Source organism: Eulemur rufifrons, chromosome 8, assembly GCF_041146395.1.
Source record: "Eulemur rufifrons isolate Redbay chromosome 8, OSU_ERuf_1, whole genome shotgun sequence".
Lineage (NCBI taxonomy): Eukaryota > Metazoa > Chordata > Mammalia > Primates > Lemuridae > Eulemur > Eulemur rufifrons.
In genome coordinates this window covers 116,492,294-116,511,973 of record NC_090990.1, presented here as the reverse complement: position 1 = coordinate 116,511,973, position 19,680 = coordinate 116,492,294, and the positions used below count along the sequence as shown (strand labels likewise).

The 19,680-nt window shown below is 42.8% G+C and overlaps 1 protein-coding gene across 1 annotated transcript in view; it reads right to left on the bottom strand.

Annotated features, from left to right (window-relative positions):
* VAV3 (vav guanine nucleotide exchange factor 3) overlaps positions 1-18,569 on the bottom strand; it is a 363,845-nt gene extending 345,276 nt beyond the window's left edge. Inside the window, exon 1 of the mRNA XM_069479072.1 lies at positions 18,055-18,569. Coding sequence (XP_069335173.1) covers positions 18,055-18,258 — 204 coding nt within the window. The 5' untranslated portion in view covers positions 18,259-18,569. The remainder of the gene's footprint in view (positions 1-18,054) is intronic.
* Between the last annotated feature and the right edge of the window lie 1,111 nt (positions 18,570-19,680).

Here is a 19,680-nt window from a genome sequence, read left to right as displayed (position 1 = left end):
TCTTCTACAGGTAAACATGAGATGCATCAAGAGAGTGTATCATCCAAAATATACCTCTCTTATAACATAAGTTCTTTGTTATATATTCAGTGCCTTGTCGGAGTTTTCAATATAGTATGTGTTCAATAAATGTTTGTTGAATGAATGAGTGAAAGAACAAACTCTATTTCTGAATGAACAAAAATGCAGTTTTGAACTTGCAGAAGTTAAGAGTATAAAACAGCTTGCACTTCCGGAACATGCAAACCAAAATGACTGGAGGTCTCAACTGAAAGGAAATGTACCAGGCATAATCTAATCTTCTAGGAATGCTCAACTTCATCTTTAAGTCCTGCTATTTGGCTCAAGATGATTCTCTGCCCAGCCTCCTGGATGATTCAGGTAATGTTATTATAGGTCTTGGACAAAGAATGTTGGCTAAGATGAAAGATTGCTTGATACTAAACTATGCTTGCTACAAATATTAATATTTGCCCTCTCTTCAGACTTGCCTTCATTAACATGAAAGATTATATAAGAAAAAAGCAAACAAGATCTTATTTAATTACAAAATACATTTCAGTCTTTAAAAGGTTCTTGAAAAAAACACCTACATATTTAATTTCAGAGCAATTTGAAATCAGTCTTTTAACAAATCATACCTAAAATTATTTTTCTCTCTTGTTTATTGCTAAGAATAATAACTGTTACTGTATATTTAGTTATTTATATATCCATAAGTATTTATTGGTCACTAGTGCTGGTCATTGTGCTGGTCCCCAGAAATCAGCCATGAATAAAAATAGAGGTTGGCTCCTGCCATCATGAAGCTTGGGTCTAGCAGAAAAATCAGTCATGAAACAGATATTTATGAGTTGCATAAAAGGATAATTTAAAAAACAAAACACAAAAGAAAATGGCAAGTTCTAGCTAAGTCTAGAAGAAAAAGAGGGTGTGGTAAATTATGGTAATGGAAAAATACCCAATACGGCTGGGACAGAATTCGCAAGAGAGAAGGGAGAGCACAGCAGGACCCCATCACGGGCCTTACTCAGGATTTTGGACCTCACCCTCTGAGCATGGGGAAGCATTCTTAGAGTTTCAAAGGGGTTCACATGCTAAGATTAGTATTTTTGTTTCTTAAGATTATTGACAATGCAGTTGGGATGATGGATTGGCATGAGGTAGAATATACCTAGGGAGACTAATTAGGAGGCAGTGGTCCAAGTAAAAGATGGGGCAGGGGGCAAGGAGGAGCACAGATGGGTTCAAGACAGACAATGAAGGCTGAGCACCATAAACACCTCCCTCACACCAACTAACCCTGACAGATACCATGAAGTCACTACTTTTATCCCATTTTACAGATGAGAAAATAGATTTCGAGAGGTTAATTTGCTTAAATGGCTGAGATGGGAATCAAACCGAAGCCCTTGTTTTCAACCAAGACTTTGAAAATTTTCACGTTTATCCATTGGAACTGTTCGTCTCCAAACCACCGGACAGTATGTTAACAAGAGCTGCAAAAATGTTTACAAACATTGACCTAGAAATTTCACATTGGAAAATAAAGCTGAAGGAAATAATCCAAAGGGGGGAAATAATCTGTACAAGGACATTGACAGTCACATCGTCTATAAAATAGAAGAACTGGAAATAACCCAAATGACCAACTACATAAACAGGGAGCATATTAATAAGGTGACCTGTTCCTCATTTTCACAGCTACATGCTACTCTATCATCAATTCCTATGTGACCTTGAAAAAAATTGCTGTGTCTTCTAAAATTCTTCAGCTATAATAATTACGTTCTCTTACACAGCGGTCCCCAACCTTTTAGGCACCAGGGACTGGATTCATGGAAGACAATTTTTCCATGGACAAGGGTTGAGGGTGGCGGTGGAGTTATGCAGCCTGGTCCCTAACAGGGTCCACGGCCCTGGGGTTGGGGACCACAGTCTTACTGGATCTCTCAACTACCTAAGGGAAATGGGCATTAATAATACTAACCATAATAGTATTTAGCAGAAGGATTGCTTTTGCCACTCTTATTAAGCGCTTACAACATGCAAAGCTCTGAAGCAGGAATTTGTCATACTGTCCCTTACCTAGTCCTTATGGCAGCCTATAGCATGGACAGTGGTGTCCTCAGGAGGAAGCTGAGGGAACCAAGAGGTAAAACAGCCTGCCCTAGATCATCCCCCTAATTAGTAGCAGATCCAAAACTTGACCTCTGAAGCCTATGTCCTTTTCACTATACAATGCCACCTCCTGGTTATCACAGAAAACGGAGGCTCAGAGAGGTTGAGCACATTGAGGCTCAGAGATCACTGAGGTCATAAGTGATAGAGACATTTGAACACAGGTCTCCCAATTTGCACTTAGAGTGTTGCACATGTGAAATTACCAACAGATAAACTGACAGATAAAAATATGTCAAGTAAATCATTTTTAAAGTCACAATAGTCCAAGTCTTAGACACAAGGAGTCTAAATAAAACATCGGCAGAAAGAACAGAGAAGCAAAGTTTGCCATAGACCAGCAAAATGTGATAATTCCAAAAGGACGGTGGGGAAAGCCCTATACTATGAGGAGATTAGACGATGGGGTGGACAGGAAAAGGGAAAGTATCTCACATTACTACTAAGAGCCGAGTATGTCCCTGGTACTGTGCTAGGTATTTCGCCCATCTGAGTTCACTTGCTCTTCACAATACTCTGCGGTAAGAATTATCCCCATTTCACAAGCAAAAAAACCGAATATGCTGAGAGATTGAGAGATCTGTCCACAGCCACTCAGCTAACAGAGTACAATTTGAACCCAGGTCTGTCTGATGCTCAAGTCCATATTCTTCCAAGGTACTATGTATGCTGCCTCCCACTGCAAGACAACGGGCACATTATAATTTTTTCATGCTGGTATTAAGACAGACAATAAAATCTAGCATTCTCATCGGACCAATATTAAGGCTAATACTGGGGATTCATTACATTGTCACTCAATAGCTATTCAAGGCAGTGCTCACTCTGGGCCAGGTACTGAGCTAAGAATGGAAAGCTGAAAAAAAATAGTCCCCAACTTCATGGAACTCACAGTCTAGGAGAAATAACTTATGGTGACACTAAAACATACATGAATATTCATATTCTCAGGAATTTGGGACACACTTTGTTTTCTGGCTTAAAATAGTAAAACCTCAGCTCTCTTAGGAACCAAGTAATTCTGGATGGCTAAATTTCTGGATAACTGAGGATTACTCCTTCGAGCATCAAATCTTTTTGATTTCATAATTTTCATGATTTAATCGTTTTTCGATGCTTTGTCAATTCTCTCAGGACATTAGGAGCTCCAAAGTCTAAGACCTTGTACCCCACAACCTCACTGATTCCCCTAAACTGCTCTACCCATAAAAGGAAAAAAAATAAGTAAATGAGAGAGAATAAGGTCTTTATAATAGGTGCTTCACATGAGAAATCCTGAAGTTCTTTCTAATCTTTCTAAAAACTTTTTTCATAAAAAGGAAAAAGATGACTTAAACGTCTCTTGAGGATGCAGGTCATTAGTATTCCATCATGAGAAAAGTCAAGCAAGGGCTATGAGTCAGGAAACCTGGGCCTGGACTGGTTCTGTCAAACCAAGTGACCTTGGTCAAATCATTGTACATATCAGAGGCCTTTGACTGCTCGTTTTAAAAACCAAGTTGCTGAACTAGAATTATCTCTAAGGATTTTTCCAGCTCTATTAATAGTACATGACTCTTTCAACAATAAATCCAATTACTCTAATGGTTCATTCAAACAGGACCATCCTTACTCAGAGCCTTGTGCTGTATGTGATATAACTTGGCTGCACTCTTCTTAGTCCAAGATTAACATGGTTTTTGATTTACACCTTTTACTATTGCCAACTTAACATTCAGCTATGCCTCTTTCCCATTTTACCTTACAACCTGTAATCTCCTTGTACTTAAAAGCAGGTTTAATGAAAAAGAATGGAACCTACATTTACTGAGTACCTTCTCAGTCCAAACACTGAATAGAACACATCACATTCATTACTTCAATTCATTTAATCCTTCCAACACTGCAAAGAGGTATTATCTCTATTTTACAAATAACCCAATAACCGAGTGCTTAGGTTGTTCAAGATTCTAAGTGGCATAGCTAGGATTCAAAGCCAGGTTGATGTATCCAAGGCCATATGTTGTCTATTACACCATGCTGCCTCACAAGCTTACTAGTATAGTGTGCTAATTAAAAGTCCTTACGCTTGAAGTCTGAAACTTGGAACTCACTAAAGAGTAGCACAAATGAAGTTTAGCTTGTTGTAGTCACATGGAGTTTAAGAAATATATTTTATCTCTTCTTATGTAGAGAAGGGCATTTTTGTTGTTACTGTTTTCTAGATGCTTTTTTTCATTAAGCTTATTTTATATGAAATCTGGAGGCTTTAGGTAGTTGCCAAATGGGCAAGGATGTCAAACTGCTCAGTGCTAGCTAGACAGGTGAGAAATTAATTTACATGCATCACTGAAACTGGTGAACCATTTATTAAACATGGAAGGGAAAAAATTAGATCCTCTACTAAAGTAGACATGTATGAATCCTATTATTTTACCTTTCTCATACCTTTCAAGTGAAGTCGTTAAATAGAACTACATATTTTAAAAGAATGAACATTCAATAAGGACTTAACTATCAGAGCCACTGCATAAGTATTCTCAAGAGTTCGGCTTCACATTTGAGAATTTATGGGGTAACACTAATGTTAACAGTAATTATGTCACATTCTCTTCTTAAAAAGTATCTCTGAAAGTACCCAAATCTTTTGTATTAGTGCTCACTCTGAGCTCCAGAGCTCTTAATTCTTGCTTTCCTGCTTCCCCCTCACTAAGGATGAATTGCTGTATTTTATCGAAATCTAAAGTACAGTTAACGGACAAATGCAAGGTTCTATTTCCAAGTACTCTGTCATCATAAATAATCTGAACTTGAGCATTTCTTGCATGGCTGAATAAGCTAAGCTTACTAACTTTGCTTAACCAAGAAATGCTTTCTCTTTAGCCAACAAATGTTGTCTCATATTTGAAGGTCTTCTGCTAACCCTACATCTCGGAGTATCAGTAAGTGACAGAAGTATTCTAGAGCCACTTTCCCTATCAGACATTGCCTGTGTGATTAAGAAAAAGTCGCACTATTGAATCAAAACATTATCCCCCAAAAAAGGCTTGCAAAAATAAGCAGATGCTGTAAGCTGGTGCATGAAGGCACACGCAGCCTGGGTGCTGCTGAGAACTGAAAAACGTGACTTAAGAGATTCTGGTTCATTGGTGATGCTCACCCAAGTGCACCACTGGCCTCTGGAGACCACAAACCAAAAAAGTACCTCTAGTGTAGTGTGTCTAACTTCTCAGAATCGAAGTTCTCCTAGCACCTGGTCCTCTCTGAGAACATCCATGTCAAGACCCAAAACTCTCAGGAGTCAGAAGGCAGAAAAGTATATACAAATGTAAATTGTAAAGTTTGGAACAGCTGCTACCTCTAGTAACAGCAATAATGGTCACCACTGTAGGGAGTGGAATGGGATGCACTGAGGGCAGATCAAGACTCGGGAGGACTGGGTGGTAATGAGGAGGACCAGCTGAGCTTGCAGGGGCTGGGAGAGAGTTAGGAACTCAAGGAGTCCGGGATCTGCAGGGATGGAGCATGACGGAGGGAATGAGAGGAAGCCAATAGGGTGATATGAAGCGCTGCAAAGAGGTGAACGGAAGCAGTGGCAAGCTGCAGTGAAGCTGGACAGCAAAAACAGGGGGGTGAGCCAACTTCTCCAACAGCTCTCTGCCCTTGGCAGCAAGGCAGGGAAGCCTGTGGAGAACGGTGCTCCAGGGCTGGGTAACTGGCCCATCTGATGTCACAGGTGGTGAAGGGGATCTGGGGTGAAAGTGGAAAGGCTGCTCATGGATTCTGAAAGGACTCAGGAGTATACAGCCAAGATCAAATGTACCAGGAAAGGAGGAGCTATCAGGCAACCAAAGAGCACAGGGAAGATAACGGCTGGTTCAGTAGGTGTGAGAAAGGGAGAAGTAGCAAGTCTGAAGGTTAGAGGGAGAAAGAGCAGGACGCTCTACTTTGGGCACTTTAGATGCCCATTAAGCAATTTGACTCTCCATAGTTTTTGCTCCCTGAACTTTCAAGATATTCTTGAGAATAGACCATCATCTGATGCTCCAGCCCATACACCAAAGACATGTACTTCAGTGTCTACACTGCAAAATGTAAATGGTACAGCCAAAGTCTGGTACTAATGTTATGAAGGATATTTCATCATTGCTCAGAATACCTTCTTGTTGGGGATATCACTGAGGTCTGAATGTCTTTGTACATTCTTCTCACACACCCAGTTTTCTCTCCTCACCCAGTTTTCTTTCTCAAACCTTCTTCCTCTCTAGTAACCACTCAAGTCTCTGTCCTCTTCCTGGACTCATCTGTCTCGCCCAGCTGCAACGCATTTTTGCACTGGCCTTGTAGTATTAACTTACTTCCTTTCTGCATTCTTGCAAAAGCCTGACTCTTGGGTCAAACCTATTTTCTCCCAGCTTCCTAAAAGCAGAAACTTCATGATTTATCCTTATGCTTTTGGTCCCCTACCCATCAGAGGTAATAGACAAATGTCTATGGAAAGGAGAGAAATACCTGGAGCCATACACACACATGAAAAAAAAATTTGTGACATTAGTATCATACCTTGCACATCAACAAAATTAACTATGTATCCAGAAATACATTACCCACCTACTAAATGTTTGCCAGGCCCATTCGCTCTAACTCAAATGGCTCCCTTCCCACCCATTGTTTTATAAGGGCAAGGCTGCAGTAAACTCCATGCTATGTAGACTAAAAGCAACACAGGATCAGGTACTGAGTTTTATTCACCTCTGAATCCTCAGCACCTACCACAAAGTCTAATATTTAGAAGGTAACTTGATGATTTAATTAATCTATTAACTCATATGCACAAATTTCCATAAAAACAGAACCAAATAGAAAGGGTTATAACATTACCAACGAGCAGATAATCTATAAACTAAGCAGACTATAAAAATAACTGAAAACAGGTTTCATTATTTTAGACGTTTCTATTCTAAATACAAGTAACTTCCACTACAAAACAATACAATGCCGTTTTACGCTTGCAGAGCAAGCCTCATTTTTTTTGAAAGCACTTTCCCAGTCATTTCCTCATGCAATTCGCCATCTATCCAATGACTTTGGCAGCAGGAATGGGAAACTTCACAGAATTTGGAATGAGGACAGTTGGACTCAAGTCCTGTCTTCCCCACTTCCCATCGGGGTGACCTTGAGAAAAGCCCTTTAGCCAGTGCACATCTCAGTTTCCCCCTCCGTCTGTATAGCAGTGACGAGATCTCACTCTTCCTGCCTCATAGACATAAGGATTGGGGATGTGGGGTGCAGGAGGAAGGAAATAAATCTTGCTGAGTACCTACTATGCACCAGGCACTTAAATGTATTATTAAATTCTCAACACAATCCTGCAAAGTAGGTTTTACTACTTCTTGCCTATCAGATAAGAAAACTGAGATTCAACAAGTAACTTTCCCAACGTCATAGTATCGTTAAGTGCAAGAGCTAGGATTCAACCATTCCTGTCTGATCCCTGATCTTCGTGAAACCATAATGCCTTCTAAATATCTATAAAAAATTTTAGCTGCTATTTAGCGTATTATTGCATATGTAAGTATTTGCTGCTATTGCTATAAGTATAGAAGGCAGAGTCAAAGAGAAGCAGACACTAGCCAAGGTCACACAGCCTGTCGGAGACAGAGCTGGGACTAGAACCCAAGTCTCCTGAGTCCTGACTTGAAGCCTTCTCATTAAACCATGCTGCCCCCATGCTCCCAGGAAGAGGCATAGAAAGGCATGATGCTTGTTTATTCAGACCAGCTGTCACAGATCTATTTTAAGACAAGCACTTTGAAAATCGTGGAAGGTGAGTATCAAGTGTATCATTAAATATTCCATATTAATTGACCCTTTAGAGAATTCCCATGTGAGTAGCATATGCTGCTGGCTTCCTGTTAAGCAAGCAACTGAAAAGCTGACTGCACAGCTTGCAACACATATTTTGAAAGCACATTCGGATGACATTCTAAAATAATTTTCCATGGAAATCAGCAGTCACTACTTTGCTGTTCATGGTTCTGTCCACTAAACGCCTAAGATTAGGGAAAGGCAGAATATAAACTCGTGACGGGCCTTAACATCATGCAAAGTCTATGTTAATGGGGTGAGGGGCTGGGCATGCAATGTAATAATGTTCCAAATAAAAGGTAATGGCAGGTGTCTGTGAGTTTACAAAAAGAATATTTAGAACAGAAAGAAAGAGGGCCATTTCAAAGCGTGCCAGTTAAAATGACAGTGCTCCTGCTTCCCAGAGAAATGGAGGGACCCCTGATTCCAGAATAAAGCATTAAACAAAGCCAAAAGGACGAACTACACTCGCCGTCTCTTTTCCTCTCATTAACTTTCCTTAATTTTTCTGACTTTATTTCCTTTTCCCATCATGTACCTGTCAAAGGTCTAGCACCCATTTTATACTGAATAGTGTGATAAATGCGCATAAAATCATCCAGTTGATACATTCAATATTTTGAACCAACATTACAATTCAATGTCCGCCTAGTATGGAGGTGCTATTGACAATCACCACCAGGCCAAGCAGAGAACACCACAAAAGAGCAATACAGTGGAGGAAAAGAAAAATTCATTGCCGTTCATGTTCGGATGTGCCAATAGGCTTGCTGAGGAGAATTCGGTTCACTTTAAATGTTCTAATTCTAATCTTGGCTCCACCACAGACCACTTGTTAGTGCAAGTTACTAAGCCCCTCTTAGCCTCAGAGAGCATCCATCACACCGGGACCAGTAACAGTATCTGCCTCATGGTGATGGACAATTAGATGAGACAATGCATGGAAGGTGTTAGCAACTGCCTCGTACGTTTCTGAAGAAGCAGTGGTAATGGTTACAGTAAAATAGTTAACATGCACTGGGCACTTGTTATGTGCCAGTCATGGGGCTAATTAATTCATTTAGTCCTCACCACAACCCTAGGAGGTAGGTTCTTTTACCAGGTCTATTTTAGAGATGAGGAAGCTAAAGAACAGACTGGTTCAGTCCCTTTCTGGAAGCCACTCACTTGATAAGTGGGGACTAACATTGCCTGATAATAATTAGTAACAGCACTTAATGAACAAGTATTTGGGGGCTTTAATGACATAAATAGTGCTAGGTATGTCTTATTTTTTAAACTTACATAGATATGTTTGAAAACGCTGAAAACAAAGAGTCAGTATTTTCAACCCACTCATGAATTTAATTTATGCCTAGTTATATAAGTCTATTATGTATGACTTCCTGTGTCAATTTCTGAGAGTGTATATAAATGAATTAGCCTATGGCAGGCTCGATCAACTCACATCCTAGAAGGGAGAGAGATAAGGAAAACATTGCAAAACAGAGCAAGGAATGCTGTCCTCCACCTTGTACACCCTACGGTGTGGCACAAAGCCGCACATGATCGACCACTCCTGGAAGAGGAGTCAGGGAAGACCTACTGCAAAGATGACTCTTGAACTGAATCTTTGGGCAGACAACTGAGAAAGGGCACTTCAATCAGAGAAAAGACATATGCAATAGTGCAGAGACATTTAACAGCATAGTGTATTCAAGAAATGACAAAAAGGCCAGGAGTACAGAGTGGAGGAGAACTTTGAGAGACAAAGCAGGACCAGACCATAAGCCTACTAAGGAGGCTGGATTTTATCCTGTGGTCCACCAGAAACCACTAAACAAGGAGGTTAACTGACCACCTGCACCAGTAGTTCAGGTCAAACCCTAGCAGTCCTTAGTCACTCATCGTCACACCCAATGTTCATCACCAAGTCTTTGTGGTCTACCTTGAAAATATATCTTGAGTCAAATGAGGGAAATAATAGCGTATGTGCATGCAATTGGGAAAGGAGAGAACTGATGATACAAGAGACCATGAGAGTAAGAGTGAAGGAGGAATTGGCCCTGGCTAGGAGCACTGTCAACTCATAGTACAGGAGAGAAAGCATGGTCTCTGGCCACAGATGCAGGAAGGTGGGAATTTGAGGAAGCTGTCCTCTGCTTTTGTCTATTTTCCCAGTGGAATAGGAAGCAAGGTCACCAGTTGAGAGGATGAAGGGAGAAGGAGGTGATGGAAGTTCAAGGAAAGGAGAAAAAGTACCAAAGAGTCACCTGAGAGAGTCAGAAAGTGAATGGTCTAGGACAGTTCTCCAACTTTTTATTCTCAGGACCTCTTTCCACAAAAATGATTGAGAACCCTCAGCAGCTTTTGTTCGTGGAAGTTATATCTATCAGTGTTTAACATATTAGAATTCTAAACTGAGAAATCTTTAAAACACACACAAGCACAGCAATGTCATCTGTAATATCACATAGTCTTTGGAAAACTCCACTATAACTTGTAAGAGAATGAGAGTGAAAAAGGCAAATAATGTCTTATCATTATAAAAAGAGTTTTGACATTATGGGACCCCTAAAAGCAACTCAGGGACTGCAGGAGTCTCAGACCATACTTTGAGAACATTAGTCTAGAAAAATATAATCAGATGACTGGGTGGCCTAAGGTGCCCACTTGAGGTTAGGGATGACGAACTTAAAGTGAGAGCAGCCAGCGTGCTGTGGGTTTTCGTCCATCACCTTCAGCAGCTCATCTGCAGGCAAGGAATAAGTAAGGAGTTGAATTTAACCAAGGTTTTATTTACCCAAATGAGCAGGACAAATTAAGAGAAGCCAAGAAATTATAATGCTTATGGTATTTAAGCTCAGTAGGAAAGAAATGAAGACATAAAGGAAGTAAAGAGGTGGCAGGAGGAATGATTTCAAAAGGTTGTTAGATTTTTAGATACTAGTAGAATATGCCAGAAAGAAAGGGGTAGTGAGAGAGTGGGATGCTTGAAACTGAAAAGAGGAAGGGTAACTGGTAATAACTTCAAACTCAACATCTTAAACAGAATGTGCTCCTTTTCCCTCTGAAATCCTTTATCTTTCTCTGGTCATCCAACCCTGAAACCTGGGTCTCGGCCTAGATACCTTCCACTGTCTGCACCTAAGAGGTCCCAAAGTCCCTCCATCCTGACTCTTACTTGTCTCTGATCTTGTGTGGTCCTCTCCATCCCTCCACTCACCCTCTTTCTCTGGCCTCGTCCTCCCTTGAGTGAACTCCAGGGGCTGTCCTGCTCACAGCCAGTGTTGCCCCACGCAATCCATCCCTCACTCCACCGGGAGTGAGCTTTCTGCAACGATCAGACTTCACCCATGAAGTGACTATAACGACAGAGGAGGGCTGTACCACAGGCAGCCCGAGGCTGTCAATGCGAATCTGGGGGCCACCAAGGTAGGTAACACCACGGATATCATGAGATGACACAGGGAAGAGAACATGAAAGGACAACCAAAAAGAAAACTCTAACATGTTTAAGAAATGTTGAGATAAAAAGAAACCAGCAAAGGAAACTAAGAAGGAACAATGAGAGGTACATGAGAATCAGCAGAGTGTAGTGTGGTGAGAGTAAAGGGAAGAGGGAGTTTCAGGAGAGGGATGATCAGTAATGTCAACTGCCACAAAGGGTTTAAGAAAAAGAATAAAAAGGGCCCACTGTATTTGAAAATTGGGAAATATGTGGTGGTCTATACCGGATCAACCGCACTTGCATTACAAACAAGATATAATTTTCCCCATCATAAAAACAAAAACAAGGACACTTTCTCTTTCTCCTCACCCTGGCAGACTGTACCTCACCAAAAGAGTTTCAGTATTTCACGTACTTTCCCGCGGGCTCTGTTGTCTACAGAACCCAGTTGAAGCTACCAAGCACGCAGATAGAACAAGTGCTTAAGATGCCTTAAAATGCCATAGCTACTTTACATGAAAAGATCTTGATTGCTGTTGAGCTTAAAATTATGCCGGCAGATTATCCAAGAGAATAATGTAAAAAAATGGCAAAGAAGTTCCTGACTTCTGAGAAGACTAAATGACATTATTCTGCACTGACTGACTGAAAATGGGACTAGGCACACCATTCTTTTTGGAAAATAGCAGCTTTTCCCCCTCCCTTCTGTATAACCCAATAATCTATATATATTACCACTTTGTATGGGAGGCAAGGAGTGCAGATGTGTATTTGGAATGCACACCTCAATGATAAAACTTAATATAATCATAGTTTTTAAAACAATGTATGGTTATGTATGGCAGAAAGTATTCTTTAACTCTTTTTTAAAAAAAAAGAAAAGTAATAACAGCATCAAAACCCAACTAGGTGTCGACAGCGCAGAAGGAAATCAGCGGCACATTCTTTCAGAAACGCTGTATCGCCAACGCTGGATACTCAGAGGACAGTGTTCCATGGAAAAACATGGAAATCTATGACTCTAAGTTGAAATGGTATTCTTGATAATCACAGGCTTAACAAAAAGAAGTTTTAGGAACACATTAAATTTATTTCACTTATATTTTCTTATATACAGATATATTTTTGCACACATACACATGTACATATATACAAGAGTGCCATATGATAAAATCTGCCTAAATCTAAGAGTTCTTTTAATAGGTATAAAATAAAAATTCTATATGATAAAAAAAAAACTTCTCTTGATCTTTTTGCCTACTAGCCACTATCCATTTTCCCACTCTCTGTACAGCAAAACTGCCCCCCAACGAGATGTCTATACTTACTGTCTCGACCCTCTCCTCCTATTAGTGTACCTTTGCCTACCACACCACCAAATCTGGCTTTGTCAAGGTCACCAAAGAACTTTATATTGCTGAAATAAATACTCTATCCTCAGTCCTTACTTTACTTGATCTATCAGAAGGATTTGACACGTCACTACTTCCTTCTAGAAATACTTATTCACTGGGTTTCCTGGAATCACACTCTGCGGTCTCCTTACTTCATGGCCACTGCCTCTCAACTCCTTTACAGCGTCTCACCACCTCTCTACCCTCAACTACAGGCATGCCCCATGGCTCGCTCAGATTGTTTCTCTTCTTTGTACACTACTCCCTGGGTGATACCACCCAGTCCTACGATTTTAAATACTACCTACACCCTGATGACTCCAAAATTTGCATCTGTATCTCTGACTTCTCCAACTGCCCGCTCAGCATATGCATCTAGATGTCTACTGGGCACTTCAAACGCAATTAGCTCCAGACATTCATCACGTACACCTCCAGTGCTATTCTTCCTCTAGTCTTCTCCATCTCAGTAAATGGCAATTCCCTCATTCCAGTTTCTCAGGCCAAAGATCCCAGAGTCATTCTTCACTCCTTTCTTCTTCTCGTAGCCCTATTCTGAGTCCATCAATAAACCCCTGTTGGCTCTACCTTCAAAATATATCCAGAGCCTACTATTCCCCCCATCTGCCCTGCTATGGCTCTGGTGAGAGCCGCCGTCATCTCTTGCCTGAATGACGCACTAGCCTGGTTGTTTCCATCCTTACTGCTCTGCAGCCTGTTCAACGTGGCAGCCAGAGTGACCCTGTTGAAAAAGCAAGTCAGGCCATGTTACTCCGTTGCTCAAACCCTCTGTTGACCTCCCATTTCACTTAGAGTAAAAGCTGAAGTCCTTACAGTGGCCCACAAGTCCTAAAACTTGGGATCCCATTTTCTCTCTGACATCATCCCTACCGCTCTCTCCCACACCCTCTCCTCCAGCTACAGTGGCCTTCCTGCTGTTGCTGTGGTATTCCTGCCATGCAATGACCTCAGGACCTTTGCACTTGGTATTCACTGTGCCAGGAATATTCTTTTTTACAATCATCCATATTCCTGTGTTCCCTCACCCACTTCAGGCCCCTGCCTAACTGTCACCTCCTCAGAGAGGTATTTCTTAACTACCTTCTATAAAATCACATCACATTTCTCTGTAGTCCCTTATGTAGCCTCAAACATCTTCACAGCACATTATATTACAGAGTCATTTATTTGTTTATGGTCCATCTACACCAAAATCTAAATCCCTCTAAGGCCAGGACTTTGTTGAGTTGGTTTACTGTCCAAGCCAGTGCCTGGCACACAGTAGGAACAAGGAACTATTTGTTGAAGGAACCCTTGAAGCCTGAATAATTCATTTTAAGACAATTCAAAGTTTACATATATTGTCCCTAGTGACCAATATACTCATTGAATGTATTACTTCCACTCTAAGACATAGTATACAGCAAAATTTTAAATTTCAGAATAAGACCAGACACAGTGGCTCACAATTGTAATCCCAGAGCTTTGGGAGGCCAAGGTGGGAGGATCACTTGAGGCCAGGAGTTTGAGACCAGCCTGGGCAACATAGTGAGATCCCATCTCTACAAAAAAATTAGCCAGACATGGTGGCACACACCTGTAGTCCTAGCTACACAGGAGGCTAAGATGGGAGGATCACTTGAGCCCAGGAGTTCAAGGCTGCAGTGAGCTGTGATCATGCCACTGCACTTCAGCCTGTGTGACAGAACAAGACTCTGTCTCTAAAAAAATAAAATAAAATAAAATTTCAGAATAAGACTAAAGTAATCTCATCAGTGATAGATTTGTGGTTGGTTATAGGCATTCATGGAGACCTTCCTACCCACTAAAAATGACATCAAGCCGACAACCCATGCCCTTCCACAAGGCACTCCCAATACAGCTCTCACTGGTAGGCTCTTCTCTTCCACAATCATTTATGTGCTTTGAGTCCTAGATAGAATACTATTTGAGATGCAAAATAAAACTAATATATTACAGACACTTTCTTGGATTTTTATTGACCATCTGGATTTTATTTAATTTTTTTCCTTATAATAAAAGGAACATGTTAACTGTATAACTAAATGTGATTGATCTTTACCTCTTTAACTCATTATAAATCAAAACAAAATCTAAATCAGTATTTTAAGAAGCACTTATTTTTGACCTGAAGAAGATCATCATCTTACCAAGATGGCAAGACCAAGAAGAAGCTGATGTCCATACCCAGGAACAATAAGAGAATGGAGATCCCATTCATGATTCTAGTTGGAAAGATAATCAATTAACTTATTAAGATTCTAAGATTCAAGCCTATAATTGAGCAATCATTATTTGCAGTTAATTTATTTTTTAAAAAACAAACAAGGCAGAAGGCTAACAAAAAGAGAATGGAAGAACATCCCACTCACTGGAATAAACACTCTTATTAAAACAGGCTAGTCATTATATTAATACAGCCCCTTTCAGGAAAATTAAGCAGGCTATAAGCAAAACATCAATAAACTAAAATTTTCTTTGTCAACATCTGCTCATAACAATCTCAAAATGCCAGAAAACTCGGAAGTGAGAGCTTCCAGTTATTTCTCAGTTTAGGAGATAATGTGCTATAAGAAAATAATCTATTTCAAGTCAATATCTTCAACAGAACATAAGTCAGGTGGACAGAATGACTCTTAGACACAGCAAAAAGCCACAAATACCAGTAATGACATTTCTAACTTGAGAAGACTAAATTCTGCTGGGACAAGTCAGAGTTTCACTAGGTTAGTAGATTATTCACTACGCAGTATGAATAGAGCTGATGGGGTAGGAGCCTTATAACCGGGAACAGCTAGAACCTTCCCAAAAAAATATGTATGAGTAGAGGCAGAAATATTTAGGGATGTCAGCCCAAAGAAACTTGCAGAACTTTGCAATTGTCTTAAAATTTCAATTGTACCTATTACTCTTAATATGACAATAGCAGAAAATAACTTTAATATTGCTAATAGCAAACATTTATTAAGTACCTACTATGTGCTGGGCACTATATGTCAAGTTGTTTCGTAAAACCATTTAATAAATCTCATTTAAGAAAGTAAGAACAACCTGCATATTACAAACTCATCTGCGTAGCACTCAGCTGATCTTACCTCTCTGCAATGAGGCCAAGAACCAAGAAGAAAGCAAAAACAAACCTCACCATAAGCAGGTACTAGCCTCCCAGGATTCACATTTGAGAGAAGCCCCTCTCAGAGGACATTACAGGAGAAATTGCACTTAACTTGGAACCAGAAAGATCAAGGTTGGGCAGACTTAAGGACTCAAAAGCACAGCATCCTAAAGAAGGTCATTTAGCTGTCCACCTTATCTCACCATAACCTGGTGGTTTGTCTGATAGCACAGTGTAATAATTCCTTGAGGGTACGTGTCTTGGTGTGTTCACTGTGGTACCCTCAGTGGGGAACAGAGCTCTTAGAGCATTGTGCGTGCTCAGTTTTCATTAATGAAGCTTATAATGACAATCCTTAGCCATCAGAGAGAAATTACATGTAATATTCTAGAAGAAGAACAAGCAAAACACAGTGGAGAAGATTTTCCTCTATTGTTAACATTCACATAAGGATTTGAGGGTTAAAAAAGGGAGATCCTCAGCTGTCCAGAAAACGTGATTATTGAGAACTTAACGAATAACCCTTAAGGGTTCCAGAAAACTGAAGTTTCAGGAAATGTGCAGTGTTCTATCCTCCCTGCTGGTGGGCCAAGGCATCCTGACCCACGCTGCCTCCGGAGGCTACAGGCAGGGTGGGAAATGGGGATCTATAGGACTGAACAACCCAACTGACTGCAGCCCCCACAGAACTTTGTTCAGAACAGCAGCTCCCACTGTAATGGAAATGTCTGTTAAACCCCTTGAAGGGGTATGCAGAACTGGGACAACTCTGAAAGGGTCTACAGAGTTAGCAATCACCACACAGGTTTATGGATGAGTATAAAAGAATTAACCTCACTTTTAAATACATATGTCTCTCACCACTTACAAGACTGTTCTTTCTTGGGGACTGCCTACAGGTCGAAGGCAAACAGCGATGTAGAATTTAAAGTGCAGAGGGACCCTGATGTGACACTGAGAATCAGAGATGAGTGTGTATGCTCTAACTTTACATAATTATTAAGTCATATAAAGTCAGTTCCTTCTTAAAAGGCACTGCTCTGGTTGCTAAGTAGCTGAGGTTCTGTATCATACAGGATTAGTGCTAAAATGTGTCACGGAAGGGACTCTTTCCTCTCTCTTTTAAGTTGAAAGTAGCTTTTGATACATTGTGAAAGAGAACAGAAGTTCTGAATCGTGTTTAAAATCCTTCTGTACAAAAACTTTCCGACAGAATCAATAAACTACTTTTTCACTGAATTTTGACTTTTGAGCTGACTCTAGGGTGCACACAACCTTCCAAAGTCGCTTTTTTTGTATATATATAAAGCCTCAGAGAGGCACCTCCAGGCAAGGCTGGAGCCAAATATGCACCACACCACCTGAGCACAGCCCTGAATGAAGGAAAGCGGAATCTCTAGTGAAACTTCTCATTTCCTGTCTCTGCTGAGTGAGGCTGGACTCGCTCCTTCTCACATGGTTTAAGAAGAGCTGTAAACACAACCATGTCCCTTGCAGGCTGGCCACAAGCTCAGAGGGCCTTCAAGGGCAGCCTCTGGGTTCTGCTCCCTTTTCCTCCCTTTGACCAGTGTCATTCCTGTAAAGATAACGGTACCGAACGCCCTCCACTTCCTAGAGTCCTCATTTATGTCATGGTTCCTCTTTCAAGAAAACATGGGGACAAAAGGCAAAGCAAAAGAGCAGACTAAAGGCGAAATTACCAACACCTCGTCTCATTCCTCCTCGTCGTTATTATAGAAGAGCTGGATCAAATTCCCTTTGTCGTCTTGCATACACACACACGCAGACTAGGTCAAGGGTACCCTAAGAGAACTTATTTTTTCCCGCCTCACGAAAGCCTTAACGCAATCCTCTCACCATCTCCAAATGCAAGGCTTTAGCATTCAGCTAAAGAGCTGAACCATTTCGAGCCAAGGTAGGAAAAGCCGAAGTGGTCCCAAAGCACAAGGCTGGGAGGCAGGGCAAGCTGAGTGCACCTAGATGTTTGCATTTACACAAAGAAATTAGCCGCATGATTAATGGGAGATGCCGGCTGGAGGCGGGGGCGCCCGCGCCGGCCTCCTTACCTGGGACATCTGCGGCCTCAGGTTGATCTCCTTCAGGTTGATGGAGTGCGCCCGGAGGTTGTTGAGCAGCTGGCAGAGCAGGACTCCATCGCGGAGGGTCTGCGCCAGGTCGAACACCTGCGCCGAGTCCCAGGTCACCCGGTGGTTGGCGGGCAGCACCTTGCAGTGGATGAGCCACTGCGCGCACTGCTTCCACGGCTCCATGCCCGACGGCTCCGGGACGCGGCCGGGCCGGGGCAGGCGGCGAGGATGCTGCCGCCGCCGCGGTTTCTACGAGCCCCGCCGACGCCGGTCGCGGCCGGCCCCTTCCCCGCGCTGGTTCGAGGGAGCAGGCGCCGCGGCCGGCGGGTCGGGGGCGCTGCCCCGGGCTCGGCTTCGGTCCCGGCCCGAGTCCCGGTCCGGGTCAGCCGCGGCCCGGCCGCCGCCGCAGCGAGTCCCGCTCGCTCTCCGTGCGCCCCGGCCGGCTTGGTGGCCGCGCACAGGCTTCCGACTCGCGAGCCCGGCGCCCCGCGACTGAGCATGCCCAGCGCGCCCGGCCGGTCTCGCTGCCGTCTGCGAGTCCCCAGAGGCGCGGGTGGGAGCGCGCCAGCCGCCCGGGCCCCGGGTCGGTGGCCGAGGGCGGGGCGGGGCGCGGGGGGAGGGGCGGACGGAGTCGGGGTGGGGGCGGCGGTGACAAAGGGGATCCCGGCGCCCCCGCCCACCCGCGGGCCCTCAGGTTCGCGGAGCTTGCACAACCCGGGGCGTCCGGGGATTTTCTCTCCCGGCGGCTCCCTGGGTTTGGGGGAGTGTGGCTGAATACTGCAATACGTCGGGGTTCCCCCTGGGTCCCCCTAAACAACGAATGCATTTTTCAGAAAGGAGTCTCGGAGGCGCGACGGATTAATTGGGGCACCTGGACTCCCCAGGGCAATGGGGAAAAGTGCACAGCGCAGCTGGAGAACACAGCGCTGAAAGTTTTAGAGATCGTCGCCCCTTCCGGTTCTGTTCCCTGTCTCTTCTGCGATGATCCCTGTCTGTTCCTCCAAGTTAGTTGCTCCTAAGGATGTTCTGGCACCTTAATAGTGGGGGGGTGGGGGGGGACGCCGGCAGAAACCGCTCCCATCCCCGAGCCCGTGTCGACACGAAGTGTTTTCACTTAGAGACGGTTTCCCTCTCCGCTGTCAGGCTGGGACCGTTCGCCGTGGCAGTTCTGACCCTTTTGCTGACCCCGCGGAAACCTGCCTGAAAAATAGGCCTGTGACACGGCGGCCAGACTGCGCATGCGTCGGCGACTGGCGGCGGAGTTTGAGAGCTCAGAGCCTCAGCCCGGGCCGCCCCTGTCTGGCTGGGTTTGGGGGACCTTGTGCAAGTCGGAATGCGCCATCGGAGCGCTCGCGCTGGCTGAAGCAGCGCATGCGTGTGTCTTAAATTTGGGGGGGACTCTTAAACCCTGCCCCTTTTACTCCCACTGCGCACTGCCCCTCAAACCCCAAAATAATGTTTAGATTATTTTGCGTTGAACTCATGCTGTTCTGTGTAAATGTGATCCTCGGGCACCTATTTGAGATGTAGTCTCTTAAAATTTTGAAAATAAAAATATAAAGTACAGTTTGGCTTTTAGATGATTTTTTAGTTTTTAGATTTCTG